General features: G+C 43.3%; 1 protein-coding gene across 2 annotated transcripts; it reads left to right on the forward strand.

Moving 5' to 3' along the window:
• Window positions 1–6,351: 6,351 nt before the first annotated feature.
• Window positions 6,352–22,471, forward strand: LOC111954586 (E3 ubiquitin-protein ligase pellino homolog 2). 2 transcript variants are annotated; one of them, XM_023974433.3, is made up of 7 exons: window positions 6,352–6,729; window positions 14,481–14,610; window positions 14,783–14,884; window positions 15,751–15,948; window positions 16,203–16,388; window positions 16,596–16,801; window positions 17,045–22,471. In XM_023974433.3, exons 1-7 carry the CDS (start codon window positions 6,653–6,655, stop codon window positions 17,460–17,462), a joined length of 1,317 nt encoding a protein of 438 aa, XP_023830201.1. In that variant the 5' UTR covers window positions 6,352–6,652; the 3' UTR covers window positions 17,463–22,471. The 2 variants fall into 2 exon arrangements, with proteins under 2 accessions (XP_023830201.1, XP_023830202.1); XM_023974434.3 differs by having other exon boundaries at window positions 6,354–6,729; window positions 17,063–22,471.
• The last annotated feature ends 496 nt before the right edge of the window (window positions 22,472–22,967 follow it).

The following is a 22,967-nucleotide window of genomic DNA, read 5'->3' on the forward strand; positions in this document are numbered from 1 at the left end:
TTGGACATAAACATTACACAACAGGTTGGAAATCGCAAATTCAACAATGAGTGGTTTGGAAGGAATCAGTGGCTAACTGCAAGCGTTGCAAAGCAATCACTAGCCTGCTATTCAGTGGAAAGGGTGTGCGGTCCAAGTCTGGGTTAAGGGTCTATTTTCCAAGCTTAAAATGATAAACATTCACATGCAACACCATGGGCCAGAAAATGTTGAATACATTGGCCATGCTGTCAATGAGCATAACTACTGCTGCGTTCAAAACAACTGGAAACTTGGAACTGGGAAATCTCAGACTTCAGTGAGTTCAAGACAACTGGGAACTCTGAAAAAAAATTAACTCCAACTGGGAAAACACGTTTTTGTAACAATAACGCTAGTATTAACTCGAACCCAGCCGCAGAGAAACACAGCAAGCAGAGATAAGGGTAAAATCCAGAACTTTTACTTCGAGTCTTAACAGAAACAAGGCAACCGGACAAGAGCACACTAATAAAAAAACATGAGACCTAAGCAAAGATACAGGCCAACTGAGGAACCCAAATAACAAGGCAACCAGGTGAACAGAGAAGGTAATTAAACACAGGTGAATGCAATAAGTAATAATCAGGGTAACCTGGAAACAAGAAAAACAGGGTAAGGGTGCCCTCCAGCGGTAACATAAGGAAACAACAATCAAATAACACAGAAACTGTGACAGTTTTGAAATGTCATCCAACTCGGAATTCCAAGTCGGGAACTCTGGCCTATTTCTAGAGCTTCGACCTGAAGATCACTTGCGTCATGATTCGACCTTGTTTTTTTTTTACAGAGTTCCCAGTTGTCTTGAAAGCACTATAAATCCAGAGAATAACAGACTTTGATGACAAAGTTTGATCACAAAATTTGCCCACAAGAAGGACCGCCGTGCCACCTTCCTGGTCAAGTGAGCACAGTCCAAAAATGTATTGTATGCTGCCGCATAAATTATGTAATATGCCAGGGAGATATGTATACTGTAGCTAAGAAAGTAATACTAAGTGTATGTTGTGTAGAAAGCTGTTAGTCGCCCATGTGCCTCCCCATAATAATTTTGTCCTTTTCCCCTCATAGACTACTGTTCTGACTTGGTGGTGCACACGTAGCCTTTTTTAGAATGTGTATATGCACTGTACAGCTTTACCTATTGAGTGTGCACCTATGAAATGGTGTATCAGCCTACTCAGTGACACCCACAGAATACAACTATGTCTAGTTTACACAATGTTGTTAACGTTGTTCATTTCACAGTGGGTTCGGAGTCCTGCAATAAGAGCAATTTTTTTTTACATTTTTTTTTACTCTGCTCCTCCTGTTTACTATCTGTCACTTTATTTTGAGTTATATGTACATATCTACCTCATTTACCCCGTACCCCTGCACATCGCCTCGGTACTGGTACCCCTTGTATATAGCCAAGTTATCGTTACTCATTGTGTATCAATTATGGACTTTTATTATTACGTATTTAACTTTTCTATTAGTTCTCTATTTTCTTTCTCTCTGCATTGTTGGGGAGGGCCCGTAAGTAAGCATTTCACTGTTAGTCCACACCTGTTGGTTACGAAGTATGTGACAAATACAATTTGATTGCGGATTCGGCTGATACCCCAGTAAATGGGTGCACACTTTTAGTTGAGGTTGTACAGTCCAATATAAATATTCAATACACATAGTAGGTTGAATCGTGAGCTAATGTGGGTCATTTCACAGTGGTTTCAGAGTCACGCAATAAGAGCTAAGACGCTAATATGTGTGTAAACTCTACATCGGGGGTAGGCAACACTGTTCCTCGAGTGCCGTAGGTAATGCAGGATTTTGTTCCAACTAAGCACCACACCTGACCAACTGAGCTAATTGATCAGTTCAATGATTGCCTAAATTCAACACACCTGGTCTTCCAGGTACGTTAAATCAAAAACATAGGACCAGGGTTGCCCACCCTTTCTCCACATAGTTGTGTTCTGAGCGTCACTGAGTAGGCTGATGCCATAGAGAATGATAGAGGCCTCTAATGGCCAAAAGCCTGTTTCAGCATGGGCAGTGCCATTGAGGGCTTCCATCAATGCTTCTGCCATTTTAAAGTAGTCGAAGTAGTCAACTGGGTGGGGATTCCTATGGGTTGTAGCCTCAAAGGCGCTGCCCATGCTGTCACAGAAGCTATAATGGCACAGACATAAAGATGAGTCTTCTATTTAGCTCTATGGCTGATACCTCATTTCATGGGTGCACACTCTATAGGTAAAGCTGTACAGTCCAATATAAATGTTCATTACGCAAAATAGGTTGACTGGGGAGGTGATTTCCCACCATCAAAGTCCTGCAAAAAGATCAATGACGCTAATATTAGTGTAAACTCTTTGGAATTGTAATCTGTGGGTGTCACTGAGTAGGCTGATACCTTTAAAGTGTGCACCAATGAAATGGGGTAAGGTTGTACAGTGCATATATACAGTGTACTCCCCATATATACAGGGTTTTTCTTTATTTTTTACTATTTTCTACATTGTAGTATAATAGTGAAGACATCAAAACTATGAAATAACACATATGGAATCGTGTAGTAACCAAAAAGTGTTAAACAAATCAAAATATATTATATATTTGAGATTCTTCAAAGTAGCCACCCTTTGCCTTGATGACAGCTTTGCACACTCTTGGCAGTCTGTCAACCAGCTTCATGAGGTAGTCACCTGGAATGCATTTCAATTAACAGGTTAAAAGTTAATTTGTGGAATTTCTTTCCTTCTTAATGCGTTTGAGCCAATCAGTTGTGTTGAGACAAGGTAGGGATTGTATACAGAAGATAAGACCAAGTCCATATTATGGCAAGAACACCTCAAATAAGCAAAGATAAACGACCGTCCATCATTACTTTAAGACATGAAGGTTAGTCAATGCAGAACATTTCAAGAACTTTGAAAGTTTCTTCAAGTGCAGTTGGAAAAACCATCAAGCGCTATGATGAAACTGGCTCTCATGAGGACAGCCACTGGAAAGGAGTCACCTCTGCTGCAGAGGATAAGTAGAGTTACCAGCCTCAGAAATTGCAGCCCAAATAAATGCTTCACAGAGTTCAAGTAATAGACACATCGCAACATCAAATGTTCAGAGGAGACCGCATGAATCAGGCCTTTATGGTCGAATTGCTGCAAAGAAACCACTACTAATGGACACCAGTAAGAATATTTTTTGGTTTTTTCCTTTGTTTTGTTTTTACATTTATTTAATTAGGCAAGTCAGTTAAGAACAAATTCGTATTTACAATGACCAGACGACACTGGGCCAATTGTGCGCCGCCCTATGGGAATCCCAATCCCGGGCGGTTGTGATATAGCCTGGAATCGAACCAGGGTCTGTAGTGACGCCTCTAGCACTGAGATACAGTGCCTTAGACCGCTGCGCCTCACTTAAGCAGAATGGCTATCATAGCATTCTGCAGTGATACGCCATCCCATCTGGTTTTCGACTAGTGGGACTATCATTTGTTTTTCAACAGGACAATGACCAAAACACATCTCCAGGCTGTGTAAGAGCTATTTGACCGAGAAGGAGGGTGATGGAGTGCTGCATCAGATGACCTGGCCTCCACAATCACCTGACCTCAGCCCAATTGAGATGGTTTGGGATGAGTTGGATCGCAGAGTGAAGGAAAAGCATTAAAACGAGTGCTCAGCATATCTGGGAACTCTTTCAAGACTGTTAGAAAAGCATTCCTCATGAAGCTGGTTGAGAGAATTCCAAGCGTGTGTAATGCTGTCATCAAGGCAAAGGTTGGCTACTTTAAAGAATCTAAAATCTAAAATATATTTTGATTTGTTTCACACTTTTTTGTTTACCAATGATTCCATATGTGTTATTTCATAGTTTTGATGTCTTCACTGCTTTTCTACAATGTAGAAAATAGTAAAAATAAAGAAAAACTTGAATGAGTAGGTGCATACAAACTTTTGACTGGTACTGTATATACAGTGCATGCAGAAAGTACTCAGACCCCTTGACTTTTTCCACATTTTGTTACATTGGATAACACTTTTTTTCATYAATCTACACACTATACCCCATAATGACAATGTGAAAACAGGTTTTTAGAAGAAAAAAACTAACAGAAAAACACAAGTATTCAGACCCTTTGCTATAAGACTCGAAATTGAACTCGGGTGCATCCTGTTTCCATTAATCATCCTTGAGATGTTTCTACAACTTGATTGGAGTCCACCTGTGGTAAATTCAATTGATTGGAAATTATTTGGAAAGGCACACACCTGTCTATATAAGGTACCACAGTTGACGGTGCATGTCAGAGCAAAAACCAAGCCATGAGGTCGAAGGAATTGGCCATAGAGCTCTGAGACAGGATTGTATCAAGACACAGATCTGGGGAAGGGTATCAAAACATTTCTGCAGCATTGAAAGTCACCAAGAACACAGTGGCCTCCATCATTCTGAAATTAAATTAGTTTGGAACCACCAAGACTCTACCTAGAACTGGCCGCCAAGCCAACCTTAGCAATGGGAAGAAGGGCCTTGGTCAGGGAGGTGACCAGGACCCTATGGTCACTCTGGCAGAGCTCCAGAGTTCCTCTGTGGAGATGGGAGAAACTTCCAGAAGGACAGTCATCTCTTCAGCACTCCACCAATCAGGCCTTTATGGTAGAGTAGCCAGACAGAATCCACTCCTCAGTAAAAGGCACATTACAACCCGCTTGGAGTTTGCCAAAAGGCACCTAAAGACTCTCAGACATGAGAATCAAGATTCTCTGGTCTGATGAAACCAAGATTGAACTCTTTGGCCTGAATGCCAAGCGTCACGTCTGGAGGAAACCTGGCACCATCCCTACGGTGAAGCATGGTGATGGCAGCATCATGGTGTGGGGATGTTTTACAGCGGCAGGGACTGGGAGACTAGACTGGATCGAGGGAAAGATGAACGGAGCAAAGTACAGAAAGATCCTTGATGAAAACCTGCTACAGAGCGCTCAGGACCTCAGACTTGGGTGAAGGTTCACCTTCCAACAGAACAATGACCCTAAGCACACAGCCAAGACAACGCAGGAGTGGCTTCGGGACAAGTCTCTGAATGTCCTTGAATGGCCCAGCTAGAGCCCGGACTTGAACCTGATCGAACATCTCTGGAGAGACCTGAAAATAGCTGTGCATCAACGCTCCCCATCCAACCTGACAGAGCTTGAGAGGATCTGCAGAGAAGAATGGGAGAATCTCCCTATATATAAGTGTGCCAAACGTGTAGCGCCATACCCAAGAAGACTCAAGCCTGTAATCACTGCCAAAGGTGCTTCAACAAAGTACTAAGGAAAAGGTCTGAATACTTATGTTAATGTTATATTTCCATTTTTTTATATATACATTTGCTAACATTCCTAAAAAACAGTTTTTGCTTTGTCATTATGAGGTATTGTGTGTAGATTGATGAGGGGGAAAATAATTTTGTCAATTTTAGCTGTAACGTAACAAAATGTGGAAAAAGTCAAGTGGTCTGAATACTTTCCGAATGCACTGTATATGCCTCAATGCAAACATACAGTCTAATAAATTCACATTTTATATACTGTTTATTATCAAATTAATTCATTGTCATATTTATTTCTTAGTTATATAACAACATTTCAACCTTGTTTAGCATGATCTAGTCCAAATATGGCATTATTCCACTGTTTGTATCAGTTTCAATGGGGGCCTTTTACTTTGAATGCGAACAGGTTTTCACACAGGTGAACTGACCCACAAAATGGGTAACTGAATTTTTTTTATTGAATTCAAAATCTATTACATGTCCAATATCCCTGTTTCCCAACCTATGTCAATGGGAATGAGACTGAGTGTACCGATATGCTGGGATTGGCTTTTTTGAAATAAAAGAATGGCTGTCTGACCCACTTCCAAATGAAATCTAAACAGTCAACAAGAGAAGTAGTAGGCACGTTATAATGACTGCCACCAGAGAGACATTGCACAATTCTTCAAGCTCTTCTATAAAATTACAAAAAAATGTAAATCAAGAATGTGAAATATAATATGCTGAGCCTGGACTACAAAGGGAGTGTATTTCCTCCAGAATTTGAAACCGCTTTTTTATTTTACATAATAGTCACTACTTGCAAGCTTCTCATCAAGACCTCGACAATCTGAAAGGTTTTCAAAGGGAGATTTTTGGTCACTGAATTGAATTTTCAGGAAGAACAAAATGATATTTCAGTATTATCCCGACACAGTATTTCTGATTCAAAACAATACGTACGAAAAAAAATTGATTGTGATCTTATAGGGACTGTATTATTCCTTTTGGGGTTTTTTGTTTTATTGTCCTCCCCTACAAAAGATGAGTCAGTCGACTCCCTCTGCCCGCGAGCTGTTTTTGTACACTCGGCTACAGAACAGTTTTGTGTCGCGCGGGCCTTAAATTAGTAGCTTTTCTACATTATTTTCAAAAGATGCTCGCTCACGGAATCAAAACAATAAAACGAAGAACAAGAATTCTCAAGAAACTCTTGCCTCTAATCAAACTTGGATAGAATTAAAATCAAGAAACTTCCACGTAGTTTGAAGGGTGTATTTGTGATTTTATTTCACTACTATCGCTCTCGAACGTTTACAAGACCAAGCTCGCGCCAGTCTGATGAATTCGCCGAACCAGGACGAAGATGATGTGCCCGTTAAAGACCCGGTGAAATACGGCGAGTTGGTCATATTGGGGTGAGTAACAGTAGGCTAGGCGGATAAATAGTAGTTGACCTCACTGGATCGAAACTGAGCTAATAGTCTTGGTAGCGCGATTCAGCTACTACTATTATGATCGCCTACTACGAAAAAAATTGAAAGGATGACGTGTGAGTCGATTGAGTTCGGGTTGGTTTTGTTCTACACAGACAAACGTTATCCTTTATTGCTATACAGAAAATGTAAGCTTATTTATATTTCGCAACAAATTTATTGTGAAGTTGCTCGAGAACGAGCGCAAGTATAGTAACGCTACAGTAACTTTGTAACACTGGGGACTGATTTGATACACTTACTTTGTAACAGCGCCCGAATATAATTGTTATAATAAGTAGTCTGCCACATCATCATAAACCCACACTGAAATCAGTAAGGAGGATGTAGGCTTTTTTCTTCAATAAAGATCTGAGTCGGTGTAAAATCAGCACTCGATTGCTCAGGCTGAAAATACCTATGATGTCATACTATTCTGGAGCTGTGATGATCGCAGAAAGTGGGACACTAAATGAAACCAAACCAACCGGTAAAACACAGCCTAGCATATCCCACCACAATTGATGTGTGTATTCTTAGCCTACTTTTGTGGTTCACTTAGGGAATTAATCAACAACCACACGCAGGCCTATTGGAGCATTCACAAATGGTGCCTGCATGTTGGCTAACATATTTTCCCCACACATACCAGACAGGATGTGCATAAGAGAGACAGACATTCAGCATTTCCACCTCTGCCCCAGTCTATAGTCCTGAGGATCTTTGGCTCAACTACTTTCCCATGCACTCTCTCATTCTCAAACTTCCGTTGTGCTTCAAGAGCATCCTGTATACAGGCCTGTGATGCAGTGACTCCATGACACCACTCTTCCTCTCTCCACCCCTCTTGAACTAGACTACTGACCAATCCCAAATCAACCCCTAGCCCTGACTTGGGCACAGATATGAAAATATTGGATAGATATGAGCAATATAGTTATTATAGCTAGCCCACCTCTTGTCTGGATTTTCTTGGCATGTTGCATGTACCTCCAATGCTCTCAGACCTACACAAGCAACAATACATAAGGGTAGGGGCTAATGGTTTATCCACAGTCTTGTGTTAACACTCCCGGCTCTAAACACATTATGCTTCTCCCTACCAGAGACCGGGGTCCAATCCCTGCATCCTCCATTTTCACACTTGACTGTCTCCCCCTCTTGTTTCAGTACTGTCTCAATAACATGCAAAAAAATATGCAAGAAGAGTGGAATTCTGACTGACACCTCAAGTGTAGTAATAGTAATGTGTTAGCAGTATGGTCAAATCTCCACCTAGCCCTCGTGGCTGTGCTGTCCATATGCTGCTGACCATCATGGGCATAGAGTCGGGCTGCACTTGAATACTGATTAGCCGCATTCTGCCCCCTGTAGCTAAAGGACATACAGTGGCAGAGACAAAACAGCCATGCGTGACACTACAAAGCACGCAGTCCTCTGCAGAAATGCTTTTAGTATCTCCCTCTTTCCTTTGTAATTATACTGTAATGATTTAGTCATTACATTACATTTTGTTCACACACAGACCTAATGATGTTCTAGGAAATGCTGAATGTTCTTCCCAGTTCTCCAACTGCAGTATAACATTGAGGAGATCTTGAGAGAACCCTCTCCTCGTCGCTATCAGACGTGTATGTTTTGACTATAACTAGCCTATGTTAGCGTTGGTCTGGTAACCGAAAGGTTGCTGGATCGAATCCCAGAGCTGACGAGGTAAAAATCTTTTCGTTCTGCCCCTGAGCAAGGCAGTTAACCCACTGTTCCCCGGGCGCCGATGACGCGGATGTCGATTAAGGCGGCCTCATGCACCTCTCTGATTTAGAAGGGTTGGGTTAAATGCGGAAGACCCATTTCAGTTGAATGCATTCAGTTGTACAACTGACTAGGTATCCCCCTTTCCCTTTTATGCTGCGATGGCATGATTTGCCAGATCCAACTTAACCATCAAATGTTCTGCAGGCTCGGTCGGCCGGTATCTCAGTGCAGGGCATGTGATGTGGTGATTGTTCTGCAGTGAGTCCCTGTGCTATCTGTCATTCATTATCTTAGTTAAACTAGGCTGAGTGGGCTCTCTGGTTCTGTGTGCTAGCCAGGGCCCAGCCCGGCTCTGCAGCTCACCCCTGCCCTTCTCTCTCGCGCCCACTTCTCCTTCTCTACTTTCTATCTTTCTCTGTCTTACTCCTCCCCCAGTGCTGTTTGCTGACTCTCTGAGAGAAGCAGTCCTTAATGGCACTTCTGCCCTCCACAAAAATAAGGCTGGTGTCAGGGGGCAGAGGAAGTGAATATTTCATACTGCGTACAGCTGTTGGGCGATGTCAACCTTTTTCCTATTGTGATTATGTACTCATAAAACATTGTGATTTTTGATGGTATCGCTCCCTATCGGCCCTTATTTTAATAGCGCCAAATCGCGGGCTACAACTGGATGAATCATGATGAAAGATAATGTTGCTGAAAGCCAGGGCAGAGGCTAAGTGCAGGCAAACTTTTTATAACATTCCTTTCTGGTGGAGATTCAGCATGGAACAGGTGTGTCTCGCGCACATGATGCAGCAAAGTGACTGTCAACTAATAAGGAACGAGTTGTCATACCGTAGTGAATTAGGTTATAACTCATGGGCTGGATAAGCAAGTCTACAGTCTTCAGAACTGGATAATAATTACGTTGCCTCATCCTCGTTCCATCTCTAATAAAGCTGTGATTGAGAATAGCCTATGCCTAGGCTTATAGACTCCAACATTTGTAGTTGTTCTTTTTGCAAGAGGAGACTTTAGGACAACACCTTCTTAGGCTATTAGAATATTAGGGGRAAAAGCTACTGTTTGTAACTTTAACTTGCCTTAAAGCTTTTATGATAGGCCTAGTAGGAGGACAGGTTTTTGACCTCGCATGGAGGGATTTTTCCACCCCGCATGGATCACTTCTTTCTTAATAAGCTTAAACTTGTCATTCAATTTTTCTACAGGCTATTGATAATGTTTGTTCTCTCTCATTATTAGTGCCCTGGCTACCATACGTTTGTAGGCTATTCAAAAACTTTTTGAGGTGGAACTCCGTTAGAATAATATATTGTTTGATCAGCAGAGAAACCATGCATGCATAAAACGATGAAAGCCCAAAGTCATATTCCATATCGAATGGAGAGACAAGGGAATATGGCCTACGTTTTTTGAAACCGCTAGACAAACAAATACTGAACAAAAATATAAACACAACATATCAGCTGTTGGTCCCATGTTTCATGAGCTGAAATAAAAGATACCAGAAATGTTCTATACTCACAAAAAAAAATGCTTATTTCTCTCAAATTTGTGCACAAATTTGTTTACATCCCTGTTAGTGAGCATTTCTCCTTTACCAAGATAATCTTGACAGGTGTGGCATATCAACAAGCTGATTAAACCTGATTAGGGCCGAATGAATTTATTTCAATTGACTGATTTCCTTCTATGTACTGTAACTCAGTAAAATCTTTGAAATTGTTGCATTTATATTTTTGATCAGTATAGTTAAGAAATGTCTGTTATATATATATATATATAATTATACACTGCTCAAAAAAATAAAGGGAACACTTAAGCAACACAATGTAACTCCAAGTCAATCACACTTCTGTGAAATCAAACTGTCCACTTAGGAAGCAACACTGATTGACAATAAATTTCACATGCTGTTGTGCAAATGGAATAGACAAAAGGTGGAAATTTTATAGGCAATTAGCAAGACACCCCATAAAGGATGTTCTGCAGGTGGTGACCACAGACCACTTCTCAGTTCCTATGCTTCCTGGCTGATGTTTTGGTCACTTTTGAATGCTGGCGGTGCTTTCACTCTAGTGGTAGCATGAGACGGAGTCTACAACCCACACAAAGTGGCTCAGGTAGTGCAGCTCATCCAGGATGGCACATCAATGCGAGCTGTGGCAAGAAGGTTTGCTGTGTCTGTCAGCGTAGTGTCCAGAGCATGGAGGCGCTACCAGGAGACAGGCCAGTACATCAGGAGACGTGGAGAGGCCGTAGGAGGCAACAACCCAGCAGCAGGACCGCTACCTCTGCCTTTGTGCAAGGAGGAGCAGGTGGAGCACTGCCAGAGCCCTGCAAAATGACCTCCAGCAGCCACAAATGTGCATGTGTCTGCTCAAACGGTCAGAAACAGACTCCCATGAGGGTGGTATGAGGGGCGACCGACGTCCACAGGTGGGGTTGTGCTTACAGCCCAAACACCGTGCAGGACGTTGGCATTTGCCACAGAGAACACCAAGATTGGCAAATTCGCCACTGCGCCCTGTGCTCTTCACAGATGAAAGCAGGTTCACACTGAGCACATGAGCACATGTGACAGAGTCTGGAGACGCCGTGAGAATGTTCTGCTGCCTGCAATATCCTCCAGCATGACCGATTGCGGTGGGTCAGTCATGGTGTGGGTGGCATTTCTTTGGGCCGCACAGCCCTCCATGTGCTCGCCAGAGGTAGCCTGACTGCCATTAGGTACCGAGATGAGATCCTCAGACCCCTTGTGAGACCATATGCTGGTGCGTTGGCCCTGGGTTCCTCCTAATGCAAGACAATGCTAGACCTCATGTGGCTGGAGTGTGTCAGCAGTTCCTGCAAGAGGAAGGCATTGATGCTATGGACTGGCCCGCCCGTTCCCCAGACCTGAATCCAATTGAGCACATCTGGGACATCATGTCTCGCTCCATCCACCAACGCCACGTTGCACCACAGACTGTCCAGGAGTTGGCGGATGCTTTAGTCCAGGTCTGGGAGGAGATCCCTCAGGAGCCATCCGCCACCCTCATCAGAGCATGCCCAGGCGTTGTAGGGAGGTCATACAGGCACGTGGAGGCCACACACACTACTGAGCCTCATTTTGACTTGTTTTAAGGACATTACATCAAAGTTGGATCAGCCTGTAGTGTTTTCCACTTTAATTTTGAGTGTGACTCCAAATCCAGACCTCCATGAGTTGATAAATTTGATTCCATTGATAATTTTTGTGTGATTTGTTGTCAGCACATTCAACTATGTAAAGAAAAAAGTATTTAATAAGAATATTTCATTCATTCAGATCTAGGATGTGTTATTTAGTGTTCCCTTTATTTTTTTGAGCAGTGTATATATACATGCATCTGACAGAGTGAGAGAGCAAGAGAGAAACAATGTTTTCTGACTGGACATTTTGCGCTGCTTTGTGTGGAATTCTCTAGTCTACATTCCTCTCTTGCGTTCTGTAGGCCTAATAACATAGGCTATAGCAAATGGAAGAAATAGGCAGATTACTCGGAATGTCACACGTGTACTACCCTGCCGTCCACTGGCCAACTCCATTCTTTACTGCGCAGCGCCAGTCAAGTTCAAATAGGCAAACCATCGCCTGTCACACACGATGTCGTCACCATCGACCATGGCTGTCAGGCATTGTTGAAGACAATACTATTGTAATATCGCCAAACCCTACTGTGTTTATCCTGGCCAGTTCTGGTCCATCTGCTTCCTGCATCACATTGCATCTCGTCCCTCATCTCTTTCTGTATCCCTCTCTTCCTGACCTCTGCCCTGCTCTACTCCTGCTCTCTCTCCCTCATTTTTACACCCTTTCTCTCTGCCCTCTCTCTCTGTATTTCTCTGCCCTCTCTCCCTGCCCTGTCTCTTTCTTTCTGGTCTACCTCTCCTCTATGCCCTCTTTCACCTTACCCCCCCCCCCCCCCTGCCTGTTCAGCTCTGTCCTGATGTGACACAGGGTCATTGTACAGGTAGCAGTGGGTTCCCTTCAGATCTCCTCTCCTTAGATCTCATGACCGGGCCTCACTACTGCACTCTGTTCCAACACTGTGGAAAGGGAAATATCTTGGCTTGTCTGGTCTAACATTGTGAAAGGGAAAGATCTTGGCTTAGGTCTGGTTTAGAACTGTGGAATGATGCTGATCGTCCAGGAAGAGCAGCTGCAGCTTGGCATAGAGAGGCATAGCTTTGTTAGAAGAGGAGAGGGGGAGGGCTGGGAGGAAGGGCTAGAGAGAGGAGAGGAATAATTTGATTTGAAAGCAGGGTTGATGTCCCCTCAAAGGGCTCTGTGTCCACTGGGCATCATCTGAATAGTGTTTAATAGGTACCATGCCCAGCTGATTAGCTGAAAGCAGGCCTCATCGTGAACTCTTAGCGTGACAGTGCAGTGCAGCTCTACTCAGTTGCCCAGAAAGCTAGAGACGAGACAAGAAAGAGTTTAGGTTTGAACAATCAGCTGAGATGACCACACAGTTCCACTTAGGCTAACGCTTGCTCATTCTTTCTCTTTTTCTCTTCCGTGTCTCTTTTGGTGCTGACACACACACACACACACACACACACACACACACACACACACACACAGAGAGAGAAAAGTGCCCAGAGGAGAGGTTAAGAAGGAGTTGAACCTACAAGTATTCAGAGCACCATATTCATTCAACCATTGTTATTCAGGCATTTGCTGAATACAGTTTAATTGGTGTTTCAGTGTAAAGAGGGTTCGCCCAGTAAGCACGCTATTCTGAGGTTTCAAGTGGCCTGTCAGTGAATCGGGCTCAAGTGGTACTTATCCGTATCTATGAGCGGGTAGTTGTACATTAGTTGTCTGTGAGGAATGAGTGGTGGAGGTGATATCCATTTATAAATGCTGGCCTGTTTCATTCTGTAGCAAAGTAGGCCCACAGAAACCAACACCGACGGGTGTAGGGATTTGCGATATCTCCAATGATCAAATGAGGTGAATAGGCTACATGGCGTATTCTTTATTTATTTCTTTATTTTGTTATTTAAAGCAGGCAGACCGGCATCGAGGAATTCAGTTACTGTTCGATTGAACGAATGGGCAAAATTAGTGACCTAAGTGACTTTGAGCATGGTATGATCGTCGGTGGTTCCAGTATGTCAGAAACGGCCTCCTGGGCTTTTCACGCACGACAGTGTCTAGGACTTACMGAGAATGGTGCGATAAACAAAACATCCAGTCAGTGGCAGTCCTGTGGACGAAACCGGTTTGTTTATTAGAGGTCGAAGGAGAATGGCAAGCCAAAAACAGGCAAATAACGGCACAGTACAACAGTGTTGTGCAGAATGTCATCTCGGAATGTACAACTGATCAGTCCTTGTCACAGATGTGCTATTGCAGCAGAGGACCACTCCTATCAGCTAAAAACAAAAAGAAGCGGCTCCAGTGGGCACATGATCACCAACTCTGGACAATTGAGGAGTGGAAAAACATTGCCTGGTCCGACGAATCCCGGTTCCTGTTGCGTCATGCTGATGGCATGAGTCAGGATTTGGCGTGAGCAGCATGAGTCCATGGCCCCAACCTGCCTGGTGTCAACAGTACAGGCTGGTGGCAGTGGTGTAATGGTGTGGGAATGTTTTCCTGGCRCGTGTTAGGKCCCTTGATACCAATTGAGSAAGGTTTCCATGCCCTGAAGAATTCAGGCTGTTCTGGAGGCAAAGGGGTGGGGTTTGACCAAGTACTAGATGGGTGTAGCAAATAAACTGGCCACAGTGTATATTCCTGTTGTACCCGTGGGCTGCCACTCATAAAAAAATATATATWTWTTTWWWAATAAATACATAGATCCAAAGGAATGATCATATTACTTAGTTTAGTAACAAAACATTTAGCATGTAATTTATTTAATGTCGAATCTCTGTATGTGTTATGTGTTTGCGTTCTCTAGGTACAATGGCTCTCTGCCCAGTGGAGACCGGGGGAGGAGGAAGAGCCGCTTCGCTCTGTACCGGAGGACCAAGGCCAACGGAGTCAAACCCAGCACTGTTCACATCCTCAACACACCACACGACAGCAAGGTGTGTGTGTGTGCGCGTGAGAATGTGATGTTACCGTAGTCTTCCTATAGTGGGAAATGCTGTCCTCATGGTAGGCCTACAGTAATGGAGTGTGTGTGAGAGGATATCGCAGCAATATGAGGATGTAGTCTACCCTAAACTCTCCTCTCCTGTGGTGGTGTTGTGATTGCAGGCAGTCCACAGCAGGGGGCAGCACAGCATCTCCTTCACTCTGTCCCGCAACCAGACAGTGGTGGTGGAGTACTGCCACGACAACGACACTGACATGTTTCAGGTAAACACCACAGCAATGCTTTTTTTCTTTCGGCTAAACACGAAAATAATGCCTGCCTGTTTATCTAGGTAATACTGAGTTCTTTGTCTTCCAAAAACAGGAAGAACAGAAAGAGGATAGCGACTGTACACCCAGGTGTTGCTACCACTTTTTCCCTTTTAGGAAGCTTTTGCTGTGTGTATACACCCTCCTCCAGAGTTTGTGTATCGGATGCTTTATTTTGGCTCACATGCTGGGAAAACTCTCCACCACATATGGGCTTGGTGTGTGTGTGTGTGTGTGTGTGTGTGTGTGTGTGTGTGTGTGTGTGAGACACACTGAAATAAATAATAATTAAAATCAGCCAATCCGACACCAAACCCCTACTGTATTGTATGAGTAAGAACCACACCAGCAACCTTCCACAACAGCAGGGGAACGGGATGAATATCCAATCAGTTCTGAAATAGATGTCTGGTGGCCAGTTTAGCACAGGACCCCGGATACATTCAAAGCACGGAGAGCGTTGTAGAACTATGAAATGTATCTTAAGTGGGTTATCACAGGTGGTTCATTTACCGTGAGTAACTGCACACAGTCTGAAATGAAATGTAGCCAGATGTTATTGCTATTTTTGTGTGAACAATGATACAACCGTGGCAAGTAATAAGCACAGCAGGATCCCTCAAGTCCTGGCCTAATTAACAAGCTAAAGAAAAGCTCAAATCATCACAATCACATCCATCAATAAAACCAAAATCATGGCCTGACATAAATATTACTTTAAGTTGAGCAAAGGACCTTTAAAATTACTTTCCCATCGAACCCTGTTCTGAACACAAGACAGATCCCATGTAATGTTTGTCTCTCGCTCGTTTCCCCTGCAGATTGGGCGCTCCACAGAGTGTCCAATAGACTTTGTCGTGATGGACACATCAGGAGAGGGGAAGGAGTGCGAGGACCCCTCGGTGGCCCCCAGCACCATCTCCCGCTTCGCCTGCAGGGTGGTGTGTGAACGCAACCCCCCCTACACCGCACGCATCTACGCTGCTGGCTTTGACTCCTCCAAAAACATCTTTCTAGGGGTGAGTGTGTAGCACGGGCTCGGTAGAGAGCTCTAAATGGACGTCAGTTGAAAACGAGTTGGAGAAGTCACACTTCATTAGGCACAAACAGAAGACAACAGTGTGTCCTTATAGGACATGTTCAGGTAGTACCCACCTACGTTTTCTCCCATTAGGTGGCTACTAAACACAACCCATCCTAGACGCGAGTAACCAAGCTTCGGTTCTTTCTCGGTTTTCTTATTCATCTTCTTCATCACCTCCTCCTCTTCCAGGAGAAAGCCACTAAGTGGAAGAACCCGGACGGCCACATGGATGGCTTGACCACCAACGGGGTGCTGGTGATGCACCCTGAGGGCTTCCCTGAGGACAACAGACAGGGCCTGTGGAGGGAGATTTCTGTTTGTGGGGACGTCTACGCCCTCCGAGAGACACGCTCTGGACCCAGCCGAGGCAAACTGGTCAGTACCGTAGGCTACAAGAGGCACAACCAGGGCACCCTATTCCCTATGGGCCCTTGTCAAAAGTAGTGCTATATAGGGAATAGACACCTGTATGTATTTGTGAACGTATAATTTTCTCTGATTTTGTTCTTTGTGTGCATATGTACTTGTGTGTATCAGTAGTAGTCTGATGTCCTCCCTGTGTGTGTGTCTCCTGGCCTGTAGGCGGAGGGAGAGAGCAGTGCCCTGCGGGATGGTTCTCTGGTGGACCTGTGTGGAGCCACTCTGCTGTGGCGTACTGGAGAGGGCCTGCTCCACGCTCCCACCCTCCGCCACCTGGAGGCACTGCGACAGGAGCTCAACGCTGCCCGGCCACAGTGTCCTGTAGGCCTCAGTACCCTGGCATTCCCCAGCATGCCACGCAGCCACAGGTGGGTAGCTACTACACAGTGACACATAAGGAGCTACAACACAAGGAGGTAGTATACGTGAGTTGCCCCTAACTACTTGGACAGTGGTCGGGGCAAATTCAACCTTGAGAACTACACAAACATGCCTCGATTACAACTACGTTTTTATCCCTTGTAGTCTATTTAAAAACTATTTTACAATACAACTACTACCAACAAAATAAATGGTGCTTTGAGTTTGAGGAAAAACGTAAAACCTAGTAGTTTTCCTTTTCTCCCCAGTCTGGAGGAGCGCCAGCCCTGGGTTTACCTCACCTGCGGACACGTGCACGGCCGCCACGACTGGGGCCAGCGCCCCGAGCGCCGGGAGGCGGGAGGAGGAGAGGGGGAAGGAGGGATCTCCACAGTCCGCCGGGAGTGCCCTCTATGCAGGAGCGTGGGGCCCTACGTGCCCCTGTGGCTGGGGTGTGAGCCCGCCGTGTACGTGGATGCTGGAGCGCCTACGTACGCGTTTGTACCCTGCGGCCACGTGTGTTCAGAGAGGACAGCCAAGTACTGGGCGGATACCCCGCTGCCCCATGGGACCCACGCCTTCCGGCCCACCTGTCCCTTCTGCTCTGCCCCTCTCAGCAGCACCCCACAGGGCTGGACACGCCTCATCTTCCAGGGCCCCATCGACTAGCCATGCCCCCACGGATGCATTCCACAACTACTACGCAACAGTGGAACCAACAGTCAATAAACCAAAGGCCCAATCCTAACTTGAGATAATAGTGTATAACTAATATAAATATTTATCCAATTTACACTACATCCATGGTGATGTTAGACAAGTGTGTGTACCGCAAACATTTGTGTAATAATGTGTTAATGTCATTTTAGGATCTGTGCTGTAGTTTGCATTAGGCACATTTCTCTCAAGGTAAGATTTGGCCGTAACAGAATCTCCCTTCAAAAGCAATAAGAACACCACTATAGCGAAGCATAGTTTTTAGATGAGCTAGTTTTTTTGCTAGTCATCCATGTCTCCAATTCTGTCTCTCTTCAGACATGGCTGAATGTTGTCTGCAGCTCAAGGGCTAAACCTGAGGTGTGTTGAAGTCACTGAATGTTCATGATTGCTGGTTTCCTGACAAATTCCTCTCAGCCCAATTTTGAACCAATAATGTAATGTTACTTCAGTGTTTGAGTGAATATTCCCTTTGACAAATATGAATTATCCGGAAAACAGAACATTGTAATATTTTGAGAAGCGGTTAAGTGATATTGGTGAACATAATGCAGTTTGACCACACCTCAGGTTTGTGACCAAACAAACAGACAGACAGGGTCCGTGTCATGAGACATAGCAGAAAGGTCAGAAAGCGTGACATAAAGTAACCTCATAAGACATTTTTTTTTCAATGAAAATATAACTATTTTATTAAAATGGGGGGTGTTTGGGGTGGGATTTCATTTAGATGTTGAGTGTTAAGATACAACTATTTTTCTATCTTGAGTATTTAGTTAAATGTGATTTCTCAATGTACGCGTTTTCTGTAAGTGTATGACTTATGTGTGTTCGATGAAACGAGGAGAGTGAGAAAATTGCCAACACTGTGTCACACACGTTACACGACCATAAACAATTGGCCAGACAATGAATGTAGCCAAATACTCAGGCTATACTAGCTTAGCCTGCCCAGGTGCTTGTATTGAATTGCTCTATATTATGCTACTACTATTTTTTTTATCTGAACGTTGTGATATACAGTACCAGTCGAAAGTTTGGACACATCTACTCATTCAAGGGTTTTTCTTAATATTTTACTATTTTCTACATAGTAGAATAATAGTGAAGACATCAAAACTATAAAATAACACATATGGAGTCATGTAGTAACCAAAAAAAGTGTTAAACAAATCAAAATGTATTATATATAGATTCTTCAAGGTAGCCACCCTTTGCCTTGATGATAGCTTTGCCCACCCTTGGCATTGTCTCAACCAGCTTCACCTGGAATGCTTTTCCAACAGTCTTGAAGGAGTTCCCACATGCTGAGCACTTGTTGGCTGCTTTTCCTTCACTCTGCGGTCCAACTCATCCCAAACCATCTCAATTGGGTTGAGGTCAGGTGATTGTGGAGGCCAGGTCATCTGATGCAGCACTCCATCACTCTCCTTCTTGGTCAAATAGTCCTTACACAGCCTGGAGGTGTGTTGGGTCGTTGTCCTGTTGAAAAACAAATGATAGTCCCACAAAGCGCAAACCAGGTGGGATGGCGTATTGCTGCAGAATGCTGTGGTAGCCATGCTGGTTAAGTGTCACCAGCAAAGCACCCCCACACCACCTCCTCCGTGCTTCACGGTGGGAACCACACATGGAGATCATCCGTTCACCTACTCTGCGTTGAGATGTTTGGTTGGAACCAAACATCTCAAATTTGGACTCATCAAACCGAAGGACAAATTTCAACCGGTCTAATATCCATTGCTCGTGTTTCATTGCCMAAGCAGGTCTCTTCTTCTTATTGGTGTCCTTTACATTTTTTACATTTAAGTCATTTAGCAGACGCTCTTATCCAGCAAATCTCAAATTTGGACCAAAAGACAAATTTCCACCGGTCTAATGTTCATTGCTCATGTTTCTTGGCCAAAGCAAGTCTCTTCTTCTTATTGTTGTCCTTTAGTAGTGGTTTCTTTGCAGCAATTTGACCATGAAGGCCTGATTCACACAGTCTCATCTGAACAGTTGATGTTGAGATGTGTCTGTTACTTGAAATCTAGGAAGTATTTATTTGGGCTRCAATTTCTGAGGCTGGTAACTCTAATGATCTTATCCCCTGCAGCAAAAGTAACTCTGGCATTCCAGGTGACTACCTCTTGAAGCTGGTTGAGAGAATGCCAAGCGTGTGCAAAGCTGTCATCAAGGCAAAGGGTGGCTACTTTGAAGAATCTCAAATATAAAATATATGTTGATTTGTTTAACACTTTTTTGGTTACTACATRATTCCATATGTGTTATTTCATAGTTTTGACGCCTTCACTATGTAGAAAATAGTAACAAGTCCAATTGTTACAGGAAGATGAACACGTTACACCCACACATGTAACATAAACATACACTCACGTCTTGCACTGTCGATTGCCAAACCTTGCATTTGTGCTTAATGGTGCACAGTGTGGCATGTTAATTATACAGCCCTAAATGCCTCAAATGAAAAGAAATGTCAGCAAAATGAGCAGTCCAACACAAATCTACAATTTAAACATGTTATTTTACATATAAGATATATACACGCCTACTCAAGCTTCTACTCAGGGGCCAGAGAGAGCAATATTTCTTATTCTGGAGGGTGCAACATTACAGAACGTTCAGATAGAAATGTTTGGAGTAGAACTGAGAATGTCTCTATTTTACATTTCTATGCCCCAGATGCATTAACTACTTCAGGTTTACAGCCATTAGGCCTCTACACAGTGCCATGCTGTATTTCATATAATGGGTAATGTTACCAATGGGTAAATATAAAACCACTTCAGGCGGTCTTCCAAGTCCCCAGTTCAGTTAGAGCAACCTTCTCTTCCTCAGTACCGGTGTTTTCACCAAACCAATTGTCTATTAGCTCAGGTTTAGAATACCCAGAGTTTGCCCCGAGGGTAGCACAGGACACTGAGCTACAGTAAGCTAGTAGTAATAGATTTTAGATGGTCATTCATTTCATGGCCGCATTTAAGGAGTTGCATCGTTACAGAACATTCGGATAAGAATGTTTTTTTAGAACCAACATGATTTTCTCTCATGGAGAATATTGAGTCATGTCAGCTCTAAAGTCAATTTCTATCTGAACCATTCTGTAACATTGTTACCTCTTAATAGGCCTCACCCAGCTAGCACATAACGTTCTGTGAACCATATGTTTCTGAGCGCGTGGTTGTCCTATTGTTATTTTGCATGCAACCTCCTGGGAATGGTGCAGGATAGTTGCTTGGCTTTGGAACATTCTCAGCACATTTAAGGAACTTGACAAAAAAAACTTTGTTAAAGTAATGAAATGGCAAGAAAATAAACTGTTTCCCAATTGTTCAAATATGTTTACATGTAATTTCAATTTTGGTAATGCTCTAGGAATATTCTACAACTTTTTTGACATTGAGCATGTTCTCAAATAGTTCAGAGAACGTTAAGAAACAACGTTCTTCTGTGGGAAATGTGGTGCTTCAGCATAACATTTCCTAATGATTCTATTAAGGCATGTTCTCAAATTGTTCCAAGAATGAACTTTCCATAAAAAACTAAAAACTTTTAGCATGTGAGGCTAAAACATTTACATTCTCTTTTCAGCATCAACAAAACTCTTATCCTCTATCTTGTTAGTGTGTTCAGGTGTGTTGGTTTGCGCCCACTAATTGGCCACACCTGATCATAATGAGTGCTTGTTTCCTTTTAAAATGGGGTCTGTTTGAATAGACTAAAACGAAAAGCTTTGTATGCGTAAAAAACATGGCATGTTAGCTCCATCCTGGTGGCGCAGTGGACTAATTCCATGGATACACAACAGAAAATGATAGGTTTGAATCTCACTGATGTTGTGTCACAACAAAAAGTTTCCATGATTAAGCCTACGGACCCCCATTTCCATGTGTCCTAGCTGTGCTTGAAGTTCCAAAAAAGTTTGCCCAAAAATAAGCTAGCATTGTTATTAAAAGTCTTACTGAAACGTTCAGTGAAGTTATTTAAAAACCTCCAAATAATCGGAGCGTTAATAAAACCACCCAGGAAAACTTTCAAGGAACCAGAGTAAAATGTTCTCGGGTCCTCCTAGGCAACCTAAAGATAAATGTTCCCATAACAGGCAAAATGTTCACTTCTGTTCTCAGAAAATTACATTTTTTTTCTCAGTTTTACCAGTCAGGAAATGTATGGCTTCGTTTCCACAACCAATGTATAACCAAGAAACTTTGTTCGCCAACACTTCCAAGGAACCACAATGTGCTAGCTGGACAGTACCTTTCAGTATTCCCCAAATCTTCAGTACCTCAGGCCAGATTAGCTCAGAGCAGGTCTGAGATCAGTTTGACGACGCACTCCTCCATATACGGTTAGTGGTACAGTTGCCAGGTCCCTCGTGTTGGGGTGGAACTAGTCAGGTTCAAACACAGTATAGGGTTTTTTGAAACATTTCTGTTACCTACCCCATTACGACAGCCAAAATCCCCACTTGTCCAGTCCATGGGAGATCCTGCTATTGGACATGCCAATTCTAAAATGTATTATGATATAGCAGGTGAAATGAAATTGTTTGGCTCATTTAGTTTTTTATATACTTTGTTGTTTTGAACCTTTTATCTGTTTTGTTTTTATCCTGTAATTTATTCTCCCATTGAGTCGGTAGAAGTTGCCCCTAACCACTGATTCAGAGTCAGAATGGTTTCATTCCGTCTAATGGTTAAGGTTAGAATTGGGTGAGTGTAATCTGATCCTACTATAGATCTGTGGTTAAGAGGAACTTCTACTTAAACCATTCTTTTATCCGGTTGACCCCCACATCACAGCTGACCTCTGACTTGTAAAGGTACTGATAACCTCACAGCTATCACATTCCTCTGGAGCGACCAAAACGCTAAACGCTGATTGTTTCTCACCTTTCTGTAATCCTGGGGTGCACAGACAATCACTGTACACACATCAATAAACCTGTTTTAAAACTAGCCTCTTTGTCTGTTCACTGGCTGGAAGGGGATGGGATGAAGGTTTGGAAATAGCTGTTTTCCACTACTTTTCATTTGATTTATTTAGCACATTTGAAAAGCATTCTTTGTTTTAGTATCTTCTCACATGGGGAGGAGCGAGACTGTCTTTATTTTAATATTTTTTTTATTGAATATTAAAACATACTATTTACTTTTAGTGAAGCCGCTCAACTTTTATTTACATTACATTGTCATCTAACAGACTCCCATTCAGAGCGACCCAAAGAAGCAACCAGGCCCAACCAAGCTCCCAATCGCCAGGCCACCAGCTCTCCAAGACCCCCCCCCCCACACCACACACACAGTTCCCCGAGAGCTGTCCCTCAACCATCCAAGAACCCCCCCCGAGAAAAAATTTGAATATAAATAATTCCATTCCACACCCCGAAGTGCCACCCCCAAGCCCACTTGCCTCAATGCATCAACAACCAACAAATGAACAAAAGAGAAAAAG

Source organism: Salvelinus sp. IW2-2015, linkage group LG28 (assembly GCF_002910315.2).
Source record: "Salvelinus sp. IW2-2015 linkage group LG28, ASM291031v2, whole genome shotgun sequence".
Classification (NCBI taxonomy): Eukaryota; Metazoa; Chordata; class Actinopteri; order Salmoniformes; family Salmonidae; genus Salvelinus; species Salvelinus sp. IW2-2015.

Coding starts and splice junctions, on each gene's coding strand:
- LOC111954586 (XM_023974433.3), top strand. CDS start 6,653: ATGAATTCGCCGAACCAGGACGAAGATGATGTGCCCGTTAAAGACCCG. Junction 14,611..14,782: donor ACACACCACACGACAGCAAG/GTGTGTGTGTGT, acceptor TTGTGATTGCAG/GCAGTCCACAGCAGGGGGCA. Junction 15,949..16,202: donor CCAAAAACATCTTTCTAGGG/GTGAGTGTGTAG, acceptor CTCCTCTTCCAG/GAGAAAGCCACTAAGTGGAA.